At 28.1% G+C, this 18,627-nt stretch overlaps 1 protein-coding gene across 2 annotated transcripts in view; it reads right to left on the reverse strand.

The window, feature by feature from the left end:
• LOC136981050 (rap1 GTPase-GDP dissociation stimulator 1-like) overlaps positions 1-18,627 on the reverse strand; it is a 62,134-nt gene that overhangs the window by 22,696 nt on the left and 20,811 nt on the right. The window contains exons 5-9 of one of the 2 annotated variants that reach the window (XM_067277323.1): positions 16,219-16,362; positions 7,646-7,771; positions 6,624-6,749; positions 6,407-6,550; positions 6-137 (exon numbers count right to left, since the gene is read on the reverse strand). In XM_067277323.1, the coding sequence (XP_067133424.1) occupies positions 6-137; positions 6,407-6,550; positions 6,624-6,749; positions 7,646-7,771; positions 16,219-16,362 (672 nt within the window). Of the gene's footprint in view, positions 1-5; positions 138-6,406; positions 6,551-6,623; positions 6,750-7,645; positions 7,775-16,218; positions 16,363-18,627 lie in introns of both variants that reach the window. The other variant, XM_067277322.1, reaches the window with a different exon arrangement.

Below are 18,627 nucleotides of genomic sequence, written 5' to 3' on the forward strand. Positions count from 1 at the left end.
CTAACCTTTTCTAGCAAAATTACCAGCAGCCAAAGAACCTGCTATTTGTAAATTGTCATCAGTAGACATTAACCACATTAAACTTTCTTTATAAATGCTGCCTTGACCTTTATTATATAGATAATCCATGCTAGCATCTAAAATTTAGAATTATTATTTTTTTATAAATAAAAATAATTTTTAAATTTGTAATTCAATTATATTAACTAAATATAGTGTAAATAAAAAAAGGAAAAAAGTTATGTCTTTTGTTAACAAAATGCTTTGCTGGAAAGAGAAAAAGATTATATTTTTTGATATTTGCAACCTGTTCCAATTTTGTTTTACATTTTATTATGTAAATATAATGTAGATAATCAGAATATAAATAATCATAATGTAAAAAATTGGAATTTATGAAATGAAAATATCAAAAACATTTTAAGTTTATTAACATAATGCTAACAAAAGAATTCTGTAAAGAAAATACATTATTAATATATGTATATACATACATACATACATACACAGCTGAATCCTATTTATGTATTTCTCACTTGTGTATTTTTTGCAATTATACATTAGAAATTTTCTGCGTGGTATTTTCTCCCTTTCTCAATTACAAAACACTTTAGCTTTGCGCTTATGTCATATTTTTTGGTACCCCAGAGCACCTTTATCTCACTATTCACTTTGAAATGGAAACATTTAAATTGATTATTTATTCACTTATAGCAGTGTTTTCCAATGGGTTCAGTATCAATCTCCTAGGTGTTAATGAAAGTTCGAAACAGGGTTATAAGCAAATTATATACATTTTGTATATGCATATATAGTATAATATTTTAATATTGTTTAATTATTTAGTAAATATAATAATTTATAAATCCTTGAAAATATTTTCACTATCATATTCAAAACTTTCCAAGTATAAAACTGTATTAAAAAATAATATGTAAATAATAAAAATAGCCTATACTAGAGGCGGAAAACCTATGGCATGTGTGCCCAAAGTGACAGATAAGGAGAAATCATCTGGAATGTAACATATCATACAATTTTGATTCATTATCTGTGTTTTTCAATCATCCTTTTGGTTTATCACCCAATCATTCTTTTTACAGTCAGCTTTTTTACATTTATTCTAATAAAAACATATTTGTTTAATTTATTTAAATATTGGATATGGCTAATCCAATAAAGATGTTTAAGCTTCCATGTTCAAGCTTCAAAGATGTTTATGCATGCCAAAGTCTAGAACTTTGGCATGCATAAAGATCTTTAAAGCTAAGTATGCTTACTATATGACATTGAACTTAAAAATGTTCACCACCCCTGGCCTACACTGATGATATCAAATTAGTAAATCAAAATCCTTCAGTTTTATAATCCAATCTTAACATATTATCATCAATATTTTCCCAAAGTTAATTTAAATATTAACATTCAAAAAACAATAGTATTGTGCTAGTCACTTAAATGCAATCCTTATCTTCCCCCACTTAATATAAAAACTGATATATTAAGATATGTTTATACATATGGCAATCTGGGAATACATATAGCAAATTGACATTTAAACATCATGTCAAAATGCTAGCTAAATATCTCTCAATTTGCCATGGGATATTATGGCAATTTTGCAAAACAATTTCTTCCAAGGTTGTCCTAAGAAGTATATTCTTTACAAATTTTCAGTCTATTATAGACTATTGCCTTCCAATACGATCAATGACTGCTCCATAAATCCTTGCCAAGGAAAATCATAAAGTACATTTACTGTTAAATAAATTCAGTAACTTGCCATACACTTCTAATTCAGATGTAGTTCATGTTAGAGTCTGATTATCTGAATTAATGGAAAGAATAAAATATTTTGATCGTATATTATGTTTTAAATATTTAATGAAATAATAAACAATTACTGGTTCAATCTGTGAATACCTGATAGGAGAATGCATAATACAACATGCCTATACTCCTGTTTACTGATTAGCCATATCCCATAGATCAGGGCTGTCCAACTGGCGGCCCGCCAAATTATTTTTACGGCCCGCGAGTACATTTTACTATGAATAAATTTATGTTACTAAATTATTATTATTAATATTAAAATTATTTTACTATGTGAAAATTACGGCCACAATGTTCTCATTAATATATTACGAATATTTTAAAGTTTTCTTTTCAGTATAAATAAAATATTTTTTTAATTAACATAAACTGACTTTTCATTTATCAACCTTCTTGGCCCCCGAAATGTTTGGTGAAGAAAATACGGCCCACGGGCTATGATAAGTTGGACAGCAAAGCCATAGATCATATTTATACTGTAATGCATTTAATTTTAATCCAGTGGACCATATCTTGCACTATAATTTTTCACAATATAAAAGAATTTGTAAATGTATTTTATATAATTGACCAGTAATATAGTATGCTTTTTAATTTTTTATTTCTTAAATTTATGAATTTTTTCACATGTTATATTTTACTTTTACATTATTTTTATTATATTTTAATATAAATACAATAAACTTTTATATTATTGATTTTACAATTTTATATTTATATTGTTGTTACTATTTATTTGCCCTTTTATGTAATGTAATTTTGTATTTAAGATGTGAATTATAAACGTAGTTGTTTTTTGTGAGACTATGTCTTGTTTATAAAATCATGATGCCGTAACAGCTGGACACCTTAGAGGTATGAAGAAGTAGATGTCAAGAGTTGCAATTTGGCACAGAGTATTTGGTGGCCAAATCATGTGCACATAAAAAAAACCAGACTTGTAGGTACTCAGGGGACCAAGAACTGAGTCAAAATAAAATACAAAATGGCGACACTCTTTCTACAACAGGCACTAATGCGAGATTTGTGCATGGGTTGCTCATTGGAAAGTTCAAAATGCAAACGTTGCAAAATCGAATTTTGACAAACAAATCTTTGAAAAAACCCATATACCCATCCCGTGTTATTCCTGACATATCTCTGGCTGCAACGTGCTGACCTTGACCCAAGATATCTCATTTCAGCATCGGAACGTTTTTGAAACTAGATGGCGCTAGTCATTATAATTTTATATTAAAACTAATTTCCAAAATATAATTTTTTTTTTGTTTTTATGTTTATTAATATATTTATTTTGTTTCTGCAAAATAAAAAAATAATTTTGGACGATACAATAGCCACAATTATTTTTTTCAAAAACGGGAAATTTTCATTAGACACCAACAAAAATTCAACCTTGGGTGACATGCAGCGGAGAGAAATTTCGACATTGGTTTGGTTAATTTCACTGAAAATGCTTTGTGGATGACCTTGTGGTTGTGGCCATGGCTGAAGCCAGCGAAGTTTAAACAATTGCACTGAAAACCAGTGATACCAAAGAAGATTGGAGAATGAGAACGAGACCCACTGTGAGTGTCGAAGTGATCCTGCTTAGTAGTGAGTCTCTGAGGCACAGTCTCATCCCAAAACTGGCCTTGCTGTTTTACTTGTTTGTTATACATATATATATTAATTTTAATTTTTCTCAGTTGTTTTATTGTAGAATATGTGTGGTTATTATTTGGGGGGTGGAAATCAAGTCATAAGACTTTTCCAACTGTTTGTAAAATAAATAAGAAAAAACAAAATAAAGTAAGTGTGAGAATTGGAATGAGAAATAAACAAGTAAATAATAAAATGTAGAGTTTAATGAATCGATCTGAAAAACGGCCCTAATCTGCATCATAATCCAACCACTTCCTTCATCTTTTGAAGGAGAAAACAAAGAAATACTGCTTTCTTACATAGTAAAATTCTTTTTCTTTCAAAAATATATTGAATTAACATGGGAAAAATATATGTGGTATGATCCAAAAGTTTGGGGACTGCAGTAATCTATGACAACAAAAGCATGTATTTGAAGTTACATTATGAAATGAACATGAAATGAACATACACATTTGAAGTTACAGCGTATGAAATGGATTCTACCAAACCACCTCCACGTGTTCAGGTTAATTTCACCCATGTCATGTGATTAAACCGCGAGCGCTGCTGTTTTTTTCCAGAGATGGTTACCTTTGTTCTGCGACATAATAAAAGTGGAGTTTCAAGAACAATCTCCAACATTTCGACTTCGCCATGGTAGAATCACCATACACCTTTCTTAGCAATTTTAAAGTCTTTGTAGGTGTTTTACCTAAATGCTGACAAAATTTAATGTTGGAGGTTGTTCTTGAAACTCCACTTTTATTACATCACAGAACAAAGGTAACCATCTCCGGAAAAAACAGCAGCACTTGCGGTTTAATCACATGACATGGGTGAAATTAACCTGAACGCATAGAGGTAGTTTGGTAGAATCCATTTCATACGCTGTAACTTCAAATATGTACTTTCGTTGTCATACATTACTGCAGTCCCCGAACTTTTGGATCGTACCACATATGTATCTTTTCATATTGTTTTCATTAATGGAAGACACATCTGTCACTTTTGTGCCAAAGAGGGAAATCGAACTTCCTTTCACAAGAGTTTATCTCTAATCTTAACAAACATCTGAGTATCTAACCCATCTGTACAGCCTGTCAGTGGAAGTAAATCCATAATTTCTATTGGACGGGACTTACGATAAAAGAGGCAATTTCCTATAATTCAGGGAGTTCAAAACAAACTTTCTTTGGTGCTGGTTCTGATTCAAGCTCCTTCACTCAACATCCTCTTCCTCAACCTGCATCTGTTGAATTTCACTGCCATGAAGTGAATCAGAAGACAGCAACCGAGTTCTCCAATTGAGATAGTATGTTTTTACTTGATGTAAACTCTCTCTCGCATACGATCAGAATAGTGAGTTAGAATCTCCTTGTATATCTGTAGGTTTATTTCATTTTTGTTCTCATTAAATTTTGTTTCATTGCTTTAAATGATCTCGTTATTGGTCTCAATTCTCAGCCAAAGTCTTATCATGTATCTACAATCCCTCCCGCTTGGAAAAGTATATAATTTATTCATTAGTGTGCCTAACGCTCAAATTAGGCTGGTGTCAGGAAAAAGCGACAGGAAGATCATAAGAACTTCCTATACTCAAATTAAATATTACTAAAATCCCATCCAGTGACTCTGTAAGCAAATCTTTCTGATCTGAAGCCAAATACTGATGAGAAACAAGCTTTCATAGCCCTAAATTCCCACATAAGAAAAAATAAATTTATATATGCACAAGGGTGTCAATGAAAAAAAAATACACAAAAAAGGGTCTTAAAAGGGTCAAGTCAATACACAAAAAAGATTGGGAACCCCTGACTTAAGGTTAGTCTACACTCAGTAAATCACCAGCAAATGCAAAAAGCAAAGCAATTTGCAGTTTATCAAATCATTTCACCAGTCTAATATAGTAAAAATGTTTACTTTCTGCATTTTTGTTATATTTGATTAGTATATTTTATATATTATATTTGTTATATGTAACTTTGCACTTTCTGCTTTTATTAGCATTTTTTCATAACTGTCTAATATGTTATTAAAAGTGCAATTCATTATCTATAAAATTATTAGAAAAAATTTCAATATTGTTTTGTTTATTGAAATATATCATTTATCAAATGATATATTTTAATATTAACTGAATATAAATTATTATGTATGAACTATAGCAAATAATCTATATATATAATCGAGACGAGTTGATAATGATAATAATGATGATGATAATAATAATAATCAGTGCAGAGCCCAAACGTTAAGGAGTTGAAAGTTGGTACACAGTTAGGGTACGTCATGAGGACGCACACTAAGAAGGGATTTTCCGAAATTCCTCCCCACAGGGGAGAGGGACAGGATTAAGTCTTAACACTTCCATCAACAATGAAAGTGTTAAGTAACAATGGAAGTGTGAAGTAACAATGGAAGTGTGAAGTAACAATGGAAGTGTTACATAACAATGAAATTGTTAAGAGAAAGCGACGTGCAAGACACAGATGCGGTTTTTTTCATTTTTGCGGGAAATCAAACATATTTTTAGACCCATCTAACAATTCTCTAATTAGTCTAGAAACAGGGGACCCAATTCTTGTATTCTGTGAAAATGGCTAAGGTTAACTATAACGTAATAATCTTAATCTTCGCTACCGTTACTTTTGCCCGAGCAACACCAGGCCTACCTGCTAGTATAAATATAAAAGAGAATAAATTTAATAATAGGAATTAATTTTGTAAATAGTAAGAGAAGTAAAACAAGAAATCAGTGATCTACTTTATTAGAGATAAAATAAATCATTGGTTCTTTTTCATACTTAGTTGAAATTTTCTGCTTTCAATAATAAAGGAAGTATCAAGATTATTAAAAAAATTTCTTCAGAAAATAAAATATAGTAGGAATAAAAAGTATTATTTAAATAATTTAGTTTTAAGCTGTTTAATTAAAATTGAAACATACCACCAGTTAATATAAGCACTACCAGGTCACAAACCATTTTTACAATACTTTGGTGTTCTTCTCCAGGTTTACCTTGACTTCTTTTTAAAATAATTAGTAAATGATCACATAAGCCTAATTCAGCTAATTGTAGTTTAACACTATCTGAAATTTTAACAATTTTTCAGGTTATATTGAAAAATAATTTTAACAAGCTGACATTTATAAACAAACTCACCACATTCAGCAAGATTACCAAATAGTTCTAAAAGTGATTCCATAACATCTTCAGTTATATTTTTTCCAAGAATATTCATTAATGATGATAAAATTGGTTTCTCCATTAATTTATTTCTGCCAGCATCTACAAAAATAAACATTCAGTTATTAAAACAAATTATTTGTTTATAGCTAAAATCTTTTATAAAGCTACATTTCTAATGAATAACTTAATTATCTCACAAAATATTATTTTTATTGAAATAAATACATAACAGTTGCATTTTCATATAATGATTACAGAAAACAAATCTAAAAAAGTTTTGATTATATAATTTATAATTAGAATTTATTTTATTTTACTTATAATTACTTTTAATGTTCATTCAATGTGTTCTTGTTTTATTATTTCTAATATATTTGTAAGAAATTTTTTAATGAAAGAAGTTTTTTCTATATTTCATTAAAGAGGGAGCCAGAAAAAAGAAGTAAGATTAGAAAGGATAAAAACTACTAATCCAGAAGGAAAGGATTCAGAATAATAAGTTGTGATAGATGTAATTTTTAGTTCATCTTTGTATAAGAGTATCATGCTCAATATGGATCTGAAGGAATCCTAAGACTTTCTTGAAAATTAGAATAAATGGAAATAATTTCCTTGTTGGTCATGTATTGCTAGAAAGTGATAATAGATATTCCTGATTTGTTCTAGTAATTAAAAAAAGGACATGTCCTCTGAAGATTATTGCTCTGAAACTAATCCAATTTGAACTGAGATTTCTACTCTCTTTCCTAGCTTCCTTGAGAAGGAACCATTCTGTCTGAATCTAAACTAATATGCCTCAATTGTAAATTTTGTATATATTGTGTAAATTTATGTAAATAAATTTGTAGACAATCATATTTATTACATATGTTGAAACAGAATTTTCTGTGAAGTCCATAATTCATTGGACAATGAACTAGTTTCAAAAACATCACTGATCAATTCAAAGATTATAATAAAATTACACATCAAATTTAATTAAAGAACATACATACCACAGTCTGCAAGACAATTCAAAACAAGCAAGCAATGTGTAGCAACATCTTCATCTTGATGAAATCTATCCAAGTAATTCAATAGCACATCTAAAATTCCAGCTTGTAATGCACTTTCTTGCACTTCTTCTAGGTTTGGCCCAAGATTTCATTGATAGCAATTACACAAATAAAAATTATAAAATAAATATTTATATAAATTCATAACAATTTTATAATCAAGTAGTTTTAATTTTAAAATATTAAAAAATAAATAGTTGTTTCATAATAAAAAATTATTTAATTTGAAAGTATTTTATCATATGCAAACAAATTTGCTTTATTCATTCTTATAAAAATAAACAGAAAAAATGTTTAGAAACACTGATATATGGATCATGATATTAATATGTTAAAAGTTCCTGTACTGAAAGAGTTTAAAATTAATAAGAGTATCAAGCTCAATATGGATTAGAAGGAATCCTAAGACTTTCTTGAAAATTAGAATAAATGGAAATAGTTTCCTTGTTGGTCATGTATTACTGGAAAGTGATAATAGATATTCCTGATTTGTTCTAGTAATTAAAAAAAAAGGACATGCCCTCTGAAGGTGAATGTTGCACTTTCAATTCAATAGATGTTTTGACTATTTGCATACAAAAATATTTATAATACAATAAATATTTGAAACAAATATGAATTAACAATAAAAACTAATCAAAACATAATATTCTTAACACTTTATATTCTTTATACAAAAGATTCTTTACTGCCCTGTGGCATTAAAGAATCTTTTTCTCTATCCAGTATAGCTTTAGCAAGATCAATAATATGAGCAAGTGGGATGAGATGAAAAATAAAGTCTGAGATATCCTAAACAGATTGCCCACAAAAAATACCTGATGTTATCAACCTGGATCTTCCAAACAGTCTGACTTTACCGTCTTGGCCATTCAGCCATCTAGCAAAAATTTTTTTGTTTTATATTTAAAATGAAACTTTGTGAAAGTTTGATTTTGCACATAAATAACTTGCATTATCAAATATAACATAATATACAATATAGTAAAATCTCTCTAGATAATCATCTGTTTAAGTCAATCACCTTTTAGTTGACTAAATTTTCTTATAACAGAATTTTTGTGTTAAAGGACTCATTGTTTTTAATCCTGCTTAAGCCAATCACTCCTTTACTCAATCAAAGACCACCTACACTAATAATCCTGTATGGGATGATAAAATAGAAACCATATAATTCTTCAAAAATTATCAGTGTTAATTGTGGCATATATGCAACACAATGGAAAAAAGTATCTAAATTGGTTGGTATGAAAATTCAACAGATAGCAAAATATTTGTGTATTGGAATAATTAAGCTAATTTCATTAAGTGAAAAAGCTTTTTTTTTATAAATTCATCATTACTTTTTAATGAAATATATCATTATTCATTAAAATAACTGATATCTTAATATATGGATAGCAACTTCACCTGCACAAAATAATAACTAAACTTTTATTTATTAATTCATATGAAAATAATTTACTACTTCATTTATTTGAAATATAGAAGAAATGCCTCTTTATTACTCACAAATCACAGCATTATACTACATTTTATGGTTGATACAATTTTGTTATTTCCTCTTTGAAATATAAAAAATAAAAATTGAAGCTTTGTTGTAAAATATAAAAATACAATGCATAATACACAAAAATTGATTTATTTTAATATTGAATTAAATATCAAATCTAGACTGCTTGATATCTTTTCTTATTTCTTTAAAATAAACTAATTTAATACATAAATATGCAATCTAAAACATTTAGAAATTACTTTATTCTAAATGTTTTCAGACTTTTTTCAATACTCAGATAAATTTAAATATATCAAAATGTTCTAGAAGATTTCTGTAATCATGACAGTAAATAATTTATTATTGAAAATTTCCTTTGTAAATCAGTTTCATTGTAACTATTGAAACATTTAAACAAAGTATATAACTTCTAAAATATTTTATCAGTGTGATTTATATAGGTTTTTAACTAAAATAATTTGTTTTAACTATCATCAAAGTAATTTTTTTTTATTTATATTAGTATTCTTTTGAGCATTGAGTTAATCTAACATTTTAGCAAGTTTAAATGTTGAGGATAAGATTTAAATACTAAAAATGTATTTAATTTATTAATTAATAATAAAAAAAATTTCAATTTCACACAAATTTACAATAATGAAAATTTTCTGTAATACAAAACAATACAGTAATTTAAAACTTCAGTTAGTAATATAAAAAATAAGTAATTTCATTCAAAAAATAATGTTATGCTCGAATTTACAGAAAAATGATGAAAAGTATTAATTAAAATCAACATTAAAAATCTCATTTATTATTTGCTTCAAAAGCTCACTTTAGCTTTATCTATTTATATGGTGATGGTATAGTATTAAAATGCTTATTGTCTAGATGTCAGCTTCATGCAGATAACAGACTTATCTGCTGTCGGTATGAAGTTGTATGACAAAAACAGTCTAATTTGTGAGAGACAGGACTGGGTCTTTTACCATGACTTTACTTGTCAACATGAAAAACTCTGTTCTATTCTTCATATCAGTCAGTCCTAGTCAATGAAAGACTGGCCAAAAAGAGCATAATAAGGCTTCTCCATTCCCCTATTCTCCTGATCTTGTCTCTCAAACTTTTATTTGTACTCCAAACTAGGAGGAAAGTTGAAATGCAACACACTTAAATAAGTAGCAGAGATTAGAAACTACAGCAATAAAAGCTTTTAAAGACATCACAAAAAAAAAAAAAAAAAAAAATAAGACTGTTTTAACAAGTGATAGATGTATGTAGTTGCATAATGTGCTTACGTTAAGTGGTGTGACATAAAAATTTGTGTGTTGTGTAATGATACTTATGCCAAAAGTTCAGTTCATTTTTGACTCTATCTTGTATTCAGGATATTAGAATGCAGCTTAGAATCAATTCTGTATGCTTTAGTAATATTTTCATCTACTTTTGTATTAATGAAAAAATGTTATCCTATATCAATCCAGTAAATTACATACAGATTCATTAAATTATCATCTATTGACTTGATAAATCCAACTTATAATGAAAAAAAGGTTTACAAACAAATTAAATGAAAACTTATTAAATTATTTCAGAGTCTGCATTTGAATCAAAGTTCTTATGACTATTACGTAATATTCTAATTATTCAGAGATTCATTTTGCTAATATCTCCTCTAGTTCTAGAAATGCAATTTGAAACCCTTTGAAAAGCAATACACAGTTGATTCCACTTAATTGGGACATGTTGGGATTAATCCATTTTGGCCCAATTAAGCAAACTAATAATAAATTCTAAAATAAAATATGTAATATGTAGGTAAATAAATAAGTAGGTAAAATAATAATAATTAGATACCTATTTTAATGCTTTATTAAACAAAAATACAGAAAATATTTGTACTATAAATTTGCCAGACTCACAACGATAGATAACTGATTTGCATCATGCTAGTGTTGCCAAATACAGTGGACCCCTGATATAACGCACATGTCGGGCGGGAAACAACACCCACGTTATAAGATGAACCGCGTTATACCGAGCGGCGCAGTGTAATGCGGTTCACCTCTTCACTTTAGCAATAATGTCAAGCTTTTCTTTCACACTGTAAGCTTTTCTTTTACTCATCATGCAAACAATAATTAAACACTATTCAAAATACATGCAGGAACTCAATACATACACAATTACACTCAAACCTGTTTTTGTGCGGTTTTTTTTTTGTGCAATTTTTTATATGTGCAATGTGTTTTGTGCAATTATTTTTGTGCATGTGCAATGTGTTTTGTGCAATTATTTTTGTGCAGTATACCAATTTGATTGAAATTCATATACCGCACACAAAAAATCACACAAAACAAATCGCACAAAAATAGACTGCACAAAAACAGGTTTGAGTGTACTCAATATGCAGTAACAATAAAATGTGCTACTCACTAACGCCACACGGACCTGTATAAACGTGTTTGAGCTTATCGTGTCGCAAACATTGTTCGCGCTATAACCAAGTGCGCGGTATAGTGAGCAGCGCTATAACGAAGGTCCACTGTATTAGTAGTGACAGTGACATACACAAGGGTTGACTATTCAATCTGTTCCTGATTGAATGATCTTTTCCTTTCTTCCTTTTTAGTTAGAACATGTTCAGGTTTATCCAAAAGTCACCTTATGACCTTTCTTTGGGTACAGTTTCCTTTACTTGGAGATGGGCCACTTTGGCAGGAGCATCTGTAGAATCTGGAAGTTCCAAATGCTGGTCCCAATAATCTGATGGCTGCTGTCCGAGTCTAGACATAATCATGCACACAACACCTTCCAAGCGAACTCTAGCTGCCTTCCAACTTGGTCAAAAAAACTTGAAAAATTGTCCTGAGTGTCTTTGCCCCTTCACTTTTAAGGGGATTGTCCAGTCCAATTCAGAGAAGGGTCACTAGCTCACATTCAGGTCTGCTTCAGACAGGATCCTGGTGTAACATGTCCAGCTATGCTGATCCCCTCCAAAAAAACCAACCCCCTGAGCAAAAGACAAAATTGCTTTGTTTCCACCAACCGTTTGGCCTATACAACATTAATGTACAGTACATAGTGTTGACATATATGACATAGATCCCTAAAATATATCAAAAATTGCTAAATTCCTTTTCTGCTAATGTCCCAATTAAGCAAAAAAGTTGTCCAAATTAAGCATTTAATTAAATTATGTATTAATTTATTAGTTTGGTTTCTGTTCTTTGAGATTTGGCCCAATAAAGCAGCTGCCCCAATTAAACAGAATCGACTGTATATATATTGTTCTTTAGATTTCTTTAGCATATAATTCTGTTTTTGTCAAACATATCTCAGAGATATTTTAAAATTTTACAAAATCAGAGATTAAAAATCTTAGAAATGTTTTTCAGGAATTTTAAATTTACATGAAAGTTTACATTTTGTAGTGGTCATAAATAATTACAAATTAATTACTTTCAATTTATATAAGTATCTTATGATTTTGTTAGCATGTTATACAATTATTGCTTAAGATTCATAATTCAAATAATATAAATCTTCCATTATTTTAAAATTAAATAGCAGATTATTTGAAATTTATTTTTAAAAAAGTTGTTTACATTGTTAATTTTTTTTTATAATTTGTAAAAAAATTACTATGAAATTCAAACTCAAAGTATGGGAAGGAAATTATTCAAATAAAATTAAATATATTATTACCTCCATAAATGATTTTATTCTTCATCATTTAAATCTTTATATTACTACATTTAAAAAATAAAATAAAAAATAATAAATTAGAAATAAAAAATAAACTCAGAATATTTTTACCAAATAAAATTAAAAATAATAAATTATGATATTGCTAGCTACTCTTTTCAACATAGTAAAATCAATAGTCAGAATTGCTACCTAAAAATCTATTTTGCTTTAAAATATTAATGTGCTTTCTATATCTTTTACAATTTAATAACATTTGAAATGAATATCCAAAGTAAAAATTTAAAAAAATAATCTTAGATATAAATAATATCTTACTGTATACAATATAACATTAATAGTGCTTTTCCAATGATTGATTATTTCATAAGTTAAATAACAAATTCATAAATTTAAACATATCATACAAACTGCTGATCCAAAATTAACAGTTTATATGATAATACTCTATTAATTATAAACTGTACAACAGTTTGTAATTAGTAGACTATTAGTACATTTAATCTTTCAATGAATGAAACTCTAAAACTAATTTTTATAATCATTTCCTAACCATCTCTCTTATAACATGTTACATAAAATAATCAGAATAGATTTCAATAAAAAACATTAAATTTTTATTTTTGTATTAAAATATTTCTAATATAAAGATGGTTATAAGGTTTTTATTATTTAAGTATAATTAATCTAAAGTTAGAATATACAGTAGAAGTTCCATATTCATGATGATAGTTATGTTCTGTAAAACTGCCATAAATATGTAAAGTATAAATACAGAAAAACAAAATACATTGAAAAAATATATAACTAGAAAATAGATACATTTTTTCCCATAGAAAATTGTTATTGCATTTCTAATTTCTGTCTCTTTTCTCCTAATGTATATTTTGTTAGAATTCTGTGATTAAGAACAAGCAAATTACTCCCAAATATTCTATGAGTAATGAACTGATAACATTGTTTCAACTCAAAATTTTATGGAAATTAAGAATTTTATATTATTTATAATAAAGTGCCATATAATTCTTTGTTGCACTAAAATTCTAATTTTTCTGTACTTTAGACAAAGGCCATAGCAGGTAGACATAGTGAACTGACTCCAGTCAGATAATAAAATAAAAATTTTTAGGAATCTTTACTTTATTCTATATTATACTATAAAAAATTACCATCTTCTTTTGCCAAATGCAATGTAAACAAAATTAACTACATAAATAATTTGATTCTTTCGGTGCAATGTGATTAAAAAAGTGAAACTCCTAAACATCAAAACAGTGAGTAGTTTTAAAAACAGAAATAAAAACATTCATTCTTAGAACTGTATTGGCTAATGTTATCATGTGATTATAATGTGTTCATACTTTTAACAATATATTTGCATTGTTTGGTTATTGGTGGATAGTGTGAAAGACAATTTTTTTTATGTTTTCATACAAAACATATGATATAAAAGAATAAATCCAAGAAAACTGTTAAAAATGACATATTTTTTTACTTTGCAATTTGATGCAAAGAAATAATGATATTTTTTAAAACATTCAAAAATCATGTTTTCATAAGTAATTTCAAAATTTGACAATCATTAACTGCATTAACTGATACTTACTTTTGAGCCAATTTTTATCCCATTATTTAACTGGAACTGATTTAACATACTGATTCTGCTATGGCCTTTGCAAGAATTTAGATCTGTTTAATTATCTATTTTCTGTTGTTTCCTCGAGAAAAATTAAGCATACTCAACATTTGAAATAGATTTTAAATGTATGCAAAAACGTACTAAAAATTTTTCTACTAGTCTTAGATAAATCAGTATTAAAAAAACAGCTTTTAAAAATAATATTGTAATTCATGAAGAAAGAAATAGACAATGCACATAATAAAGAAGAAGCAAATTTTAATTAAAACAGCATTGTTATTTCTTTTTTAAGTTTCCTGATAAAAAAATTAGAAAACAAAGAATCTAGCTGAGTTGTTCAATATGGCATTGCATTAGCTCACTTTATGAAGATTTTATAATCTGTAACTGAAGAATTAAAGATCATCACTGTACTCATTCAATCATGCACAATGAGAAGATTTTTCTTTTATTTTTAAATTAAAAAGAGAATGATTTCAATAGATTCTGATCTGAACAACATATTTTACTAGTATCAATTAGTCTGTGACATGCTCTGTGATAGGCCAGAGATACTGAGATGCTCAACACTTGTTATACCCCAATTACAAAAGTGATAATGTCTTAAGTCAATCACTTTTATGCAAGATAGAACACCTCCACATTTCAAATGCTACATACAGAAATTCCTGTGACATTTTGCTATTAACAGAGTAAATAGTTGTGCATTTCCTACAATCTGGCCACTTCATTCCTTGAATCTTAATCCATGTGATTTTTAGTTGTAGGAAAACAAAAAGTATGGATTATTGAGAACATTTACAAATTTAACAGCTTTGAAAGATTGTATCACCAAGGATCAAGTAGTCAGTGATTAAGCACACTGTTTATTGCCAATACTGGTAGGATACAGGGAACATTGTTCAATGTGATCTCCATTCTGAAGGTGTAAAACTTTCATAATGGAGAATGTTGTTGAGTAGTATCTCCTGAATATCTCTGTATAACATGAGTGTTTTGTGAAAGTAAAATGTTAGACAGATACTGTTTGTTGCATGCAGTGCCAAAAATGCTATTGTGGTAAGTTTTGATACTAATTTTTGTTTTTTACAAAAATATCCTCCACGTCTTAAAATGTCATTATAACAGATCTGGTTGCATTTGGACTGCTGAAAATCTCTACAGACAGCATTGAATAGAGGTACTTTAATTACAACCATCTGGCAAATCCCAAAAGTATCTTTGAATTAAAAATAATTGAAATACTGGAAATGGAAGGTAATATTTTAAAAATACTTACTGGAAGGTAATATTTTAAAAAGCAACAAAAATCAATTTTATTTTAAATAAATAACTTATTTGAAACAGGTCTTATTACTTTCAAACTACTAATCATAGATAATAGTTATAAAAAGGATTTATCAAAACTATTTATTAGAAGAAAGCTTATAACAAAACATTTTTTAAATGCTTAAAAATACTATAAACAATTGCAATGTTAATAAAACTTATAAAAATATACATAAAATTTACAAAAAGAAAAAAAAACTAACTAGCATCATAAGAACAGTGAGCATAGTTTATAATAATTTTTTTTGTTATTTCAATGCAATTAAGAAAAACTAAGAAACAAAATTTTCTAGAACTTTTTGTTATTAGTAAGATAAAAAGAAAAAGATTTAAGTAACTCACCATAAGTATCAGTCAAATTTAACAGACATCCTGATGCTACATTACGCAAACTATCTGGAATTTCTTCTAATTTTAATAGCCTTCTAAGCAAATCAACCATTTTTCCAACTCCATGTTGTTCTTTCACCAAGTTTCGAGCAACATCTAAAATATTTAATATATTTCTAATTTAATTTAAATAAATAGCTATTCATATGTTTTTCTTCTAAATAAAAATGAATTCAAATATATATTTTCAAAATACAATATCTTGAACAATACATATACACCCAATTCTGTATTTTACACAGAATTGGGATCATATCATTTTGGGATCATATCTTGTAAGGAACTGAGTCCGAGCGTTATTTTTATTTTATTATTATTTTTCGTTTTATTATATTTTGTTTGGGGCTTATGTTTATTTAGGACGAAGGTTCTCCACCACTCTCTTATTAGTAACGAAAAAATAAAATAAACCAACTCACGAAAAAAAACGAGCACTGTAGGAAAAAAATCTCGCACACTTGCACTGCCCAGCAGAAATAAACAGTCCGCAGAAAAAAAATGGAGGGGGGAATCCCCACACTCACTAGTAAAGAAATACTTACTAAACCATAATAACATCCCAGAAAATTGTGCTAAATACTTTGTAAACGGTTTATAAGCTTTTGTCGGAAAATTAAAGCTGCCAGAAAGAAACTTAATGTTAGAAAACTAAGTATGTAAATAAGGGGAGTAACCCAGCTGAATTGTGACGTCACCTCACAGCATAAAACCAGTACGCTAACCGAAGAATGACGAGGTGATTTCCAGAGCGAGGTGATTTCCAGAGCGAGGTGATTCCTGGTCGAAGTCCAGATTGAAAATTAGGCGATCCAAGGTGTTAAAGAGGAATTCGATTGACGATAGCGAAAAGATTGAGAAAACAGGTTCCTAGTATAGTGAGGTGACGGATAGACGTTTAGTTCATAAGAGATTTTGTTCATAGTTCCTAAGTATTTGATTTGTCGAATTTTCAAAGGGGAATTAAGATTAAGTTAAGCTAAGTAGCTGAGTTTTATTGTCGGGTTGACTTGTTGATTTTCGTTAATAAATTTTGTTTTGGATTATAGACAATTGTACATAGTAAATTTGTCGTTATTCTTACTAATATTTTCGGTGCACGCGTAAAAGCTCAGGCCTGGCAAACTAATCTCGAATCCGCGTAAAGTACCCGTTAGGTTAACGGAAGTTTTACCGGCCGCAGTTAGTGTCGGTTTCCTAAGATACTAAAAATAGTACTTTACAATCTATTCTGTAAAAACAGAATTGGATGTATACATTTTTATTTAGGATATTTTATAAAACAATAGCGAGGTTGAGGCCAAAGTTTTAAATGCGAAAATGTGTACGCTGGATGTTCAGCGCCGCTTTCATGTAAGCCTAGAAGTTTGACAATGGTGTTTGGAACGTTGAGCATGATTCCACTGACTTTCCAAACACCATTGTCAAACTTCTAGGCTTACAGGAAAGTGGCACTAAACGTCCAACTTACATATTTTCGCATTTAAAACTTCAGCCTCACCCTTGCTATTATTCCATATATCAACTTATAAAGCAAAAATTTTAACGCAAGAAATTTAATAGATATTATAACATTTTTGTAACTAGATTAAGATAATTTAATATACAGTATTAATCTATCTAAATTCAATTTAAAATTAAATGTAAAAAAACTGAAAAAATAAAAATATTTAAGTGGTTATAACTGAAATATAGTCAAATAAAAATGAAAAATATTATCTTCTAAACAATCTTTTTCTCAATGCATTGTAACTAGAACTTTCAATCTTCAAGAAGTCAAAAACTTTTCATTGAAATGTTTTTGGAATTATGTTGCTAATGGTGCTGCTGGTTCCAAAAGTATTTCAATGAACAGTTTTTGACATCCTAAAATAACTTTTAAAGTTATGGTTATATCCATTAAATGACTTTTAAAAAAATAAAGTTAGAAATCTCAAAACATGTATATTACATTTACCACTGTGTATTTCATTGTTTTATAATTTTATACTTAACAATTATCCAAAGTTTAAAAAAATATATATATATCCTATAGTTCTTACAGCTTAAAATTTATATAATAGTGTATTTACATAAAATATTCTGATGCAACATGCAAATTCCTGTCAATGGAAACATTTCTTTTCTTTTTGAAAAAAATGTGAAAATAATCCTGGGCTCATGATTTCTTTTCTTTTAATTTATCAAGACAATTACAACTGACATAATTTCTTTTCCATAGTTAAACTGATTGGATATATCACTAGAAGAAGATTTTTTCCATGAATATCTTAGATTTTGTTTCATGTTTTGTTTAATTGACTCATAAAAAATACTTTTTTTTTCTAAATTTTTTAATGATTTTCACTCCATGAAAAGATTTGC

Source organism: Centruroides vittatus, unplaced genomic scaffold (genome assembly GCF_030686945.1).
Source record: "Centruroides vittatus isolate TY-2023 unplaced genomic scaffold, ASM3068694v2 contig_742, whole genome shotgun sequence".
Taxonomy (NCBI): Eukaryota; Metazoa; Arthropoda; class Arachnida; order Scorpiones; family Buthidae; genus Centruroides; species Centruroides vittatus.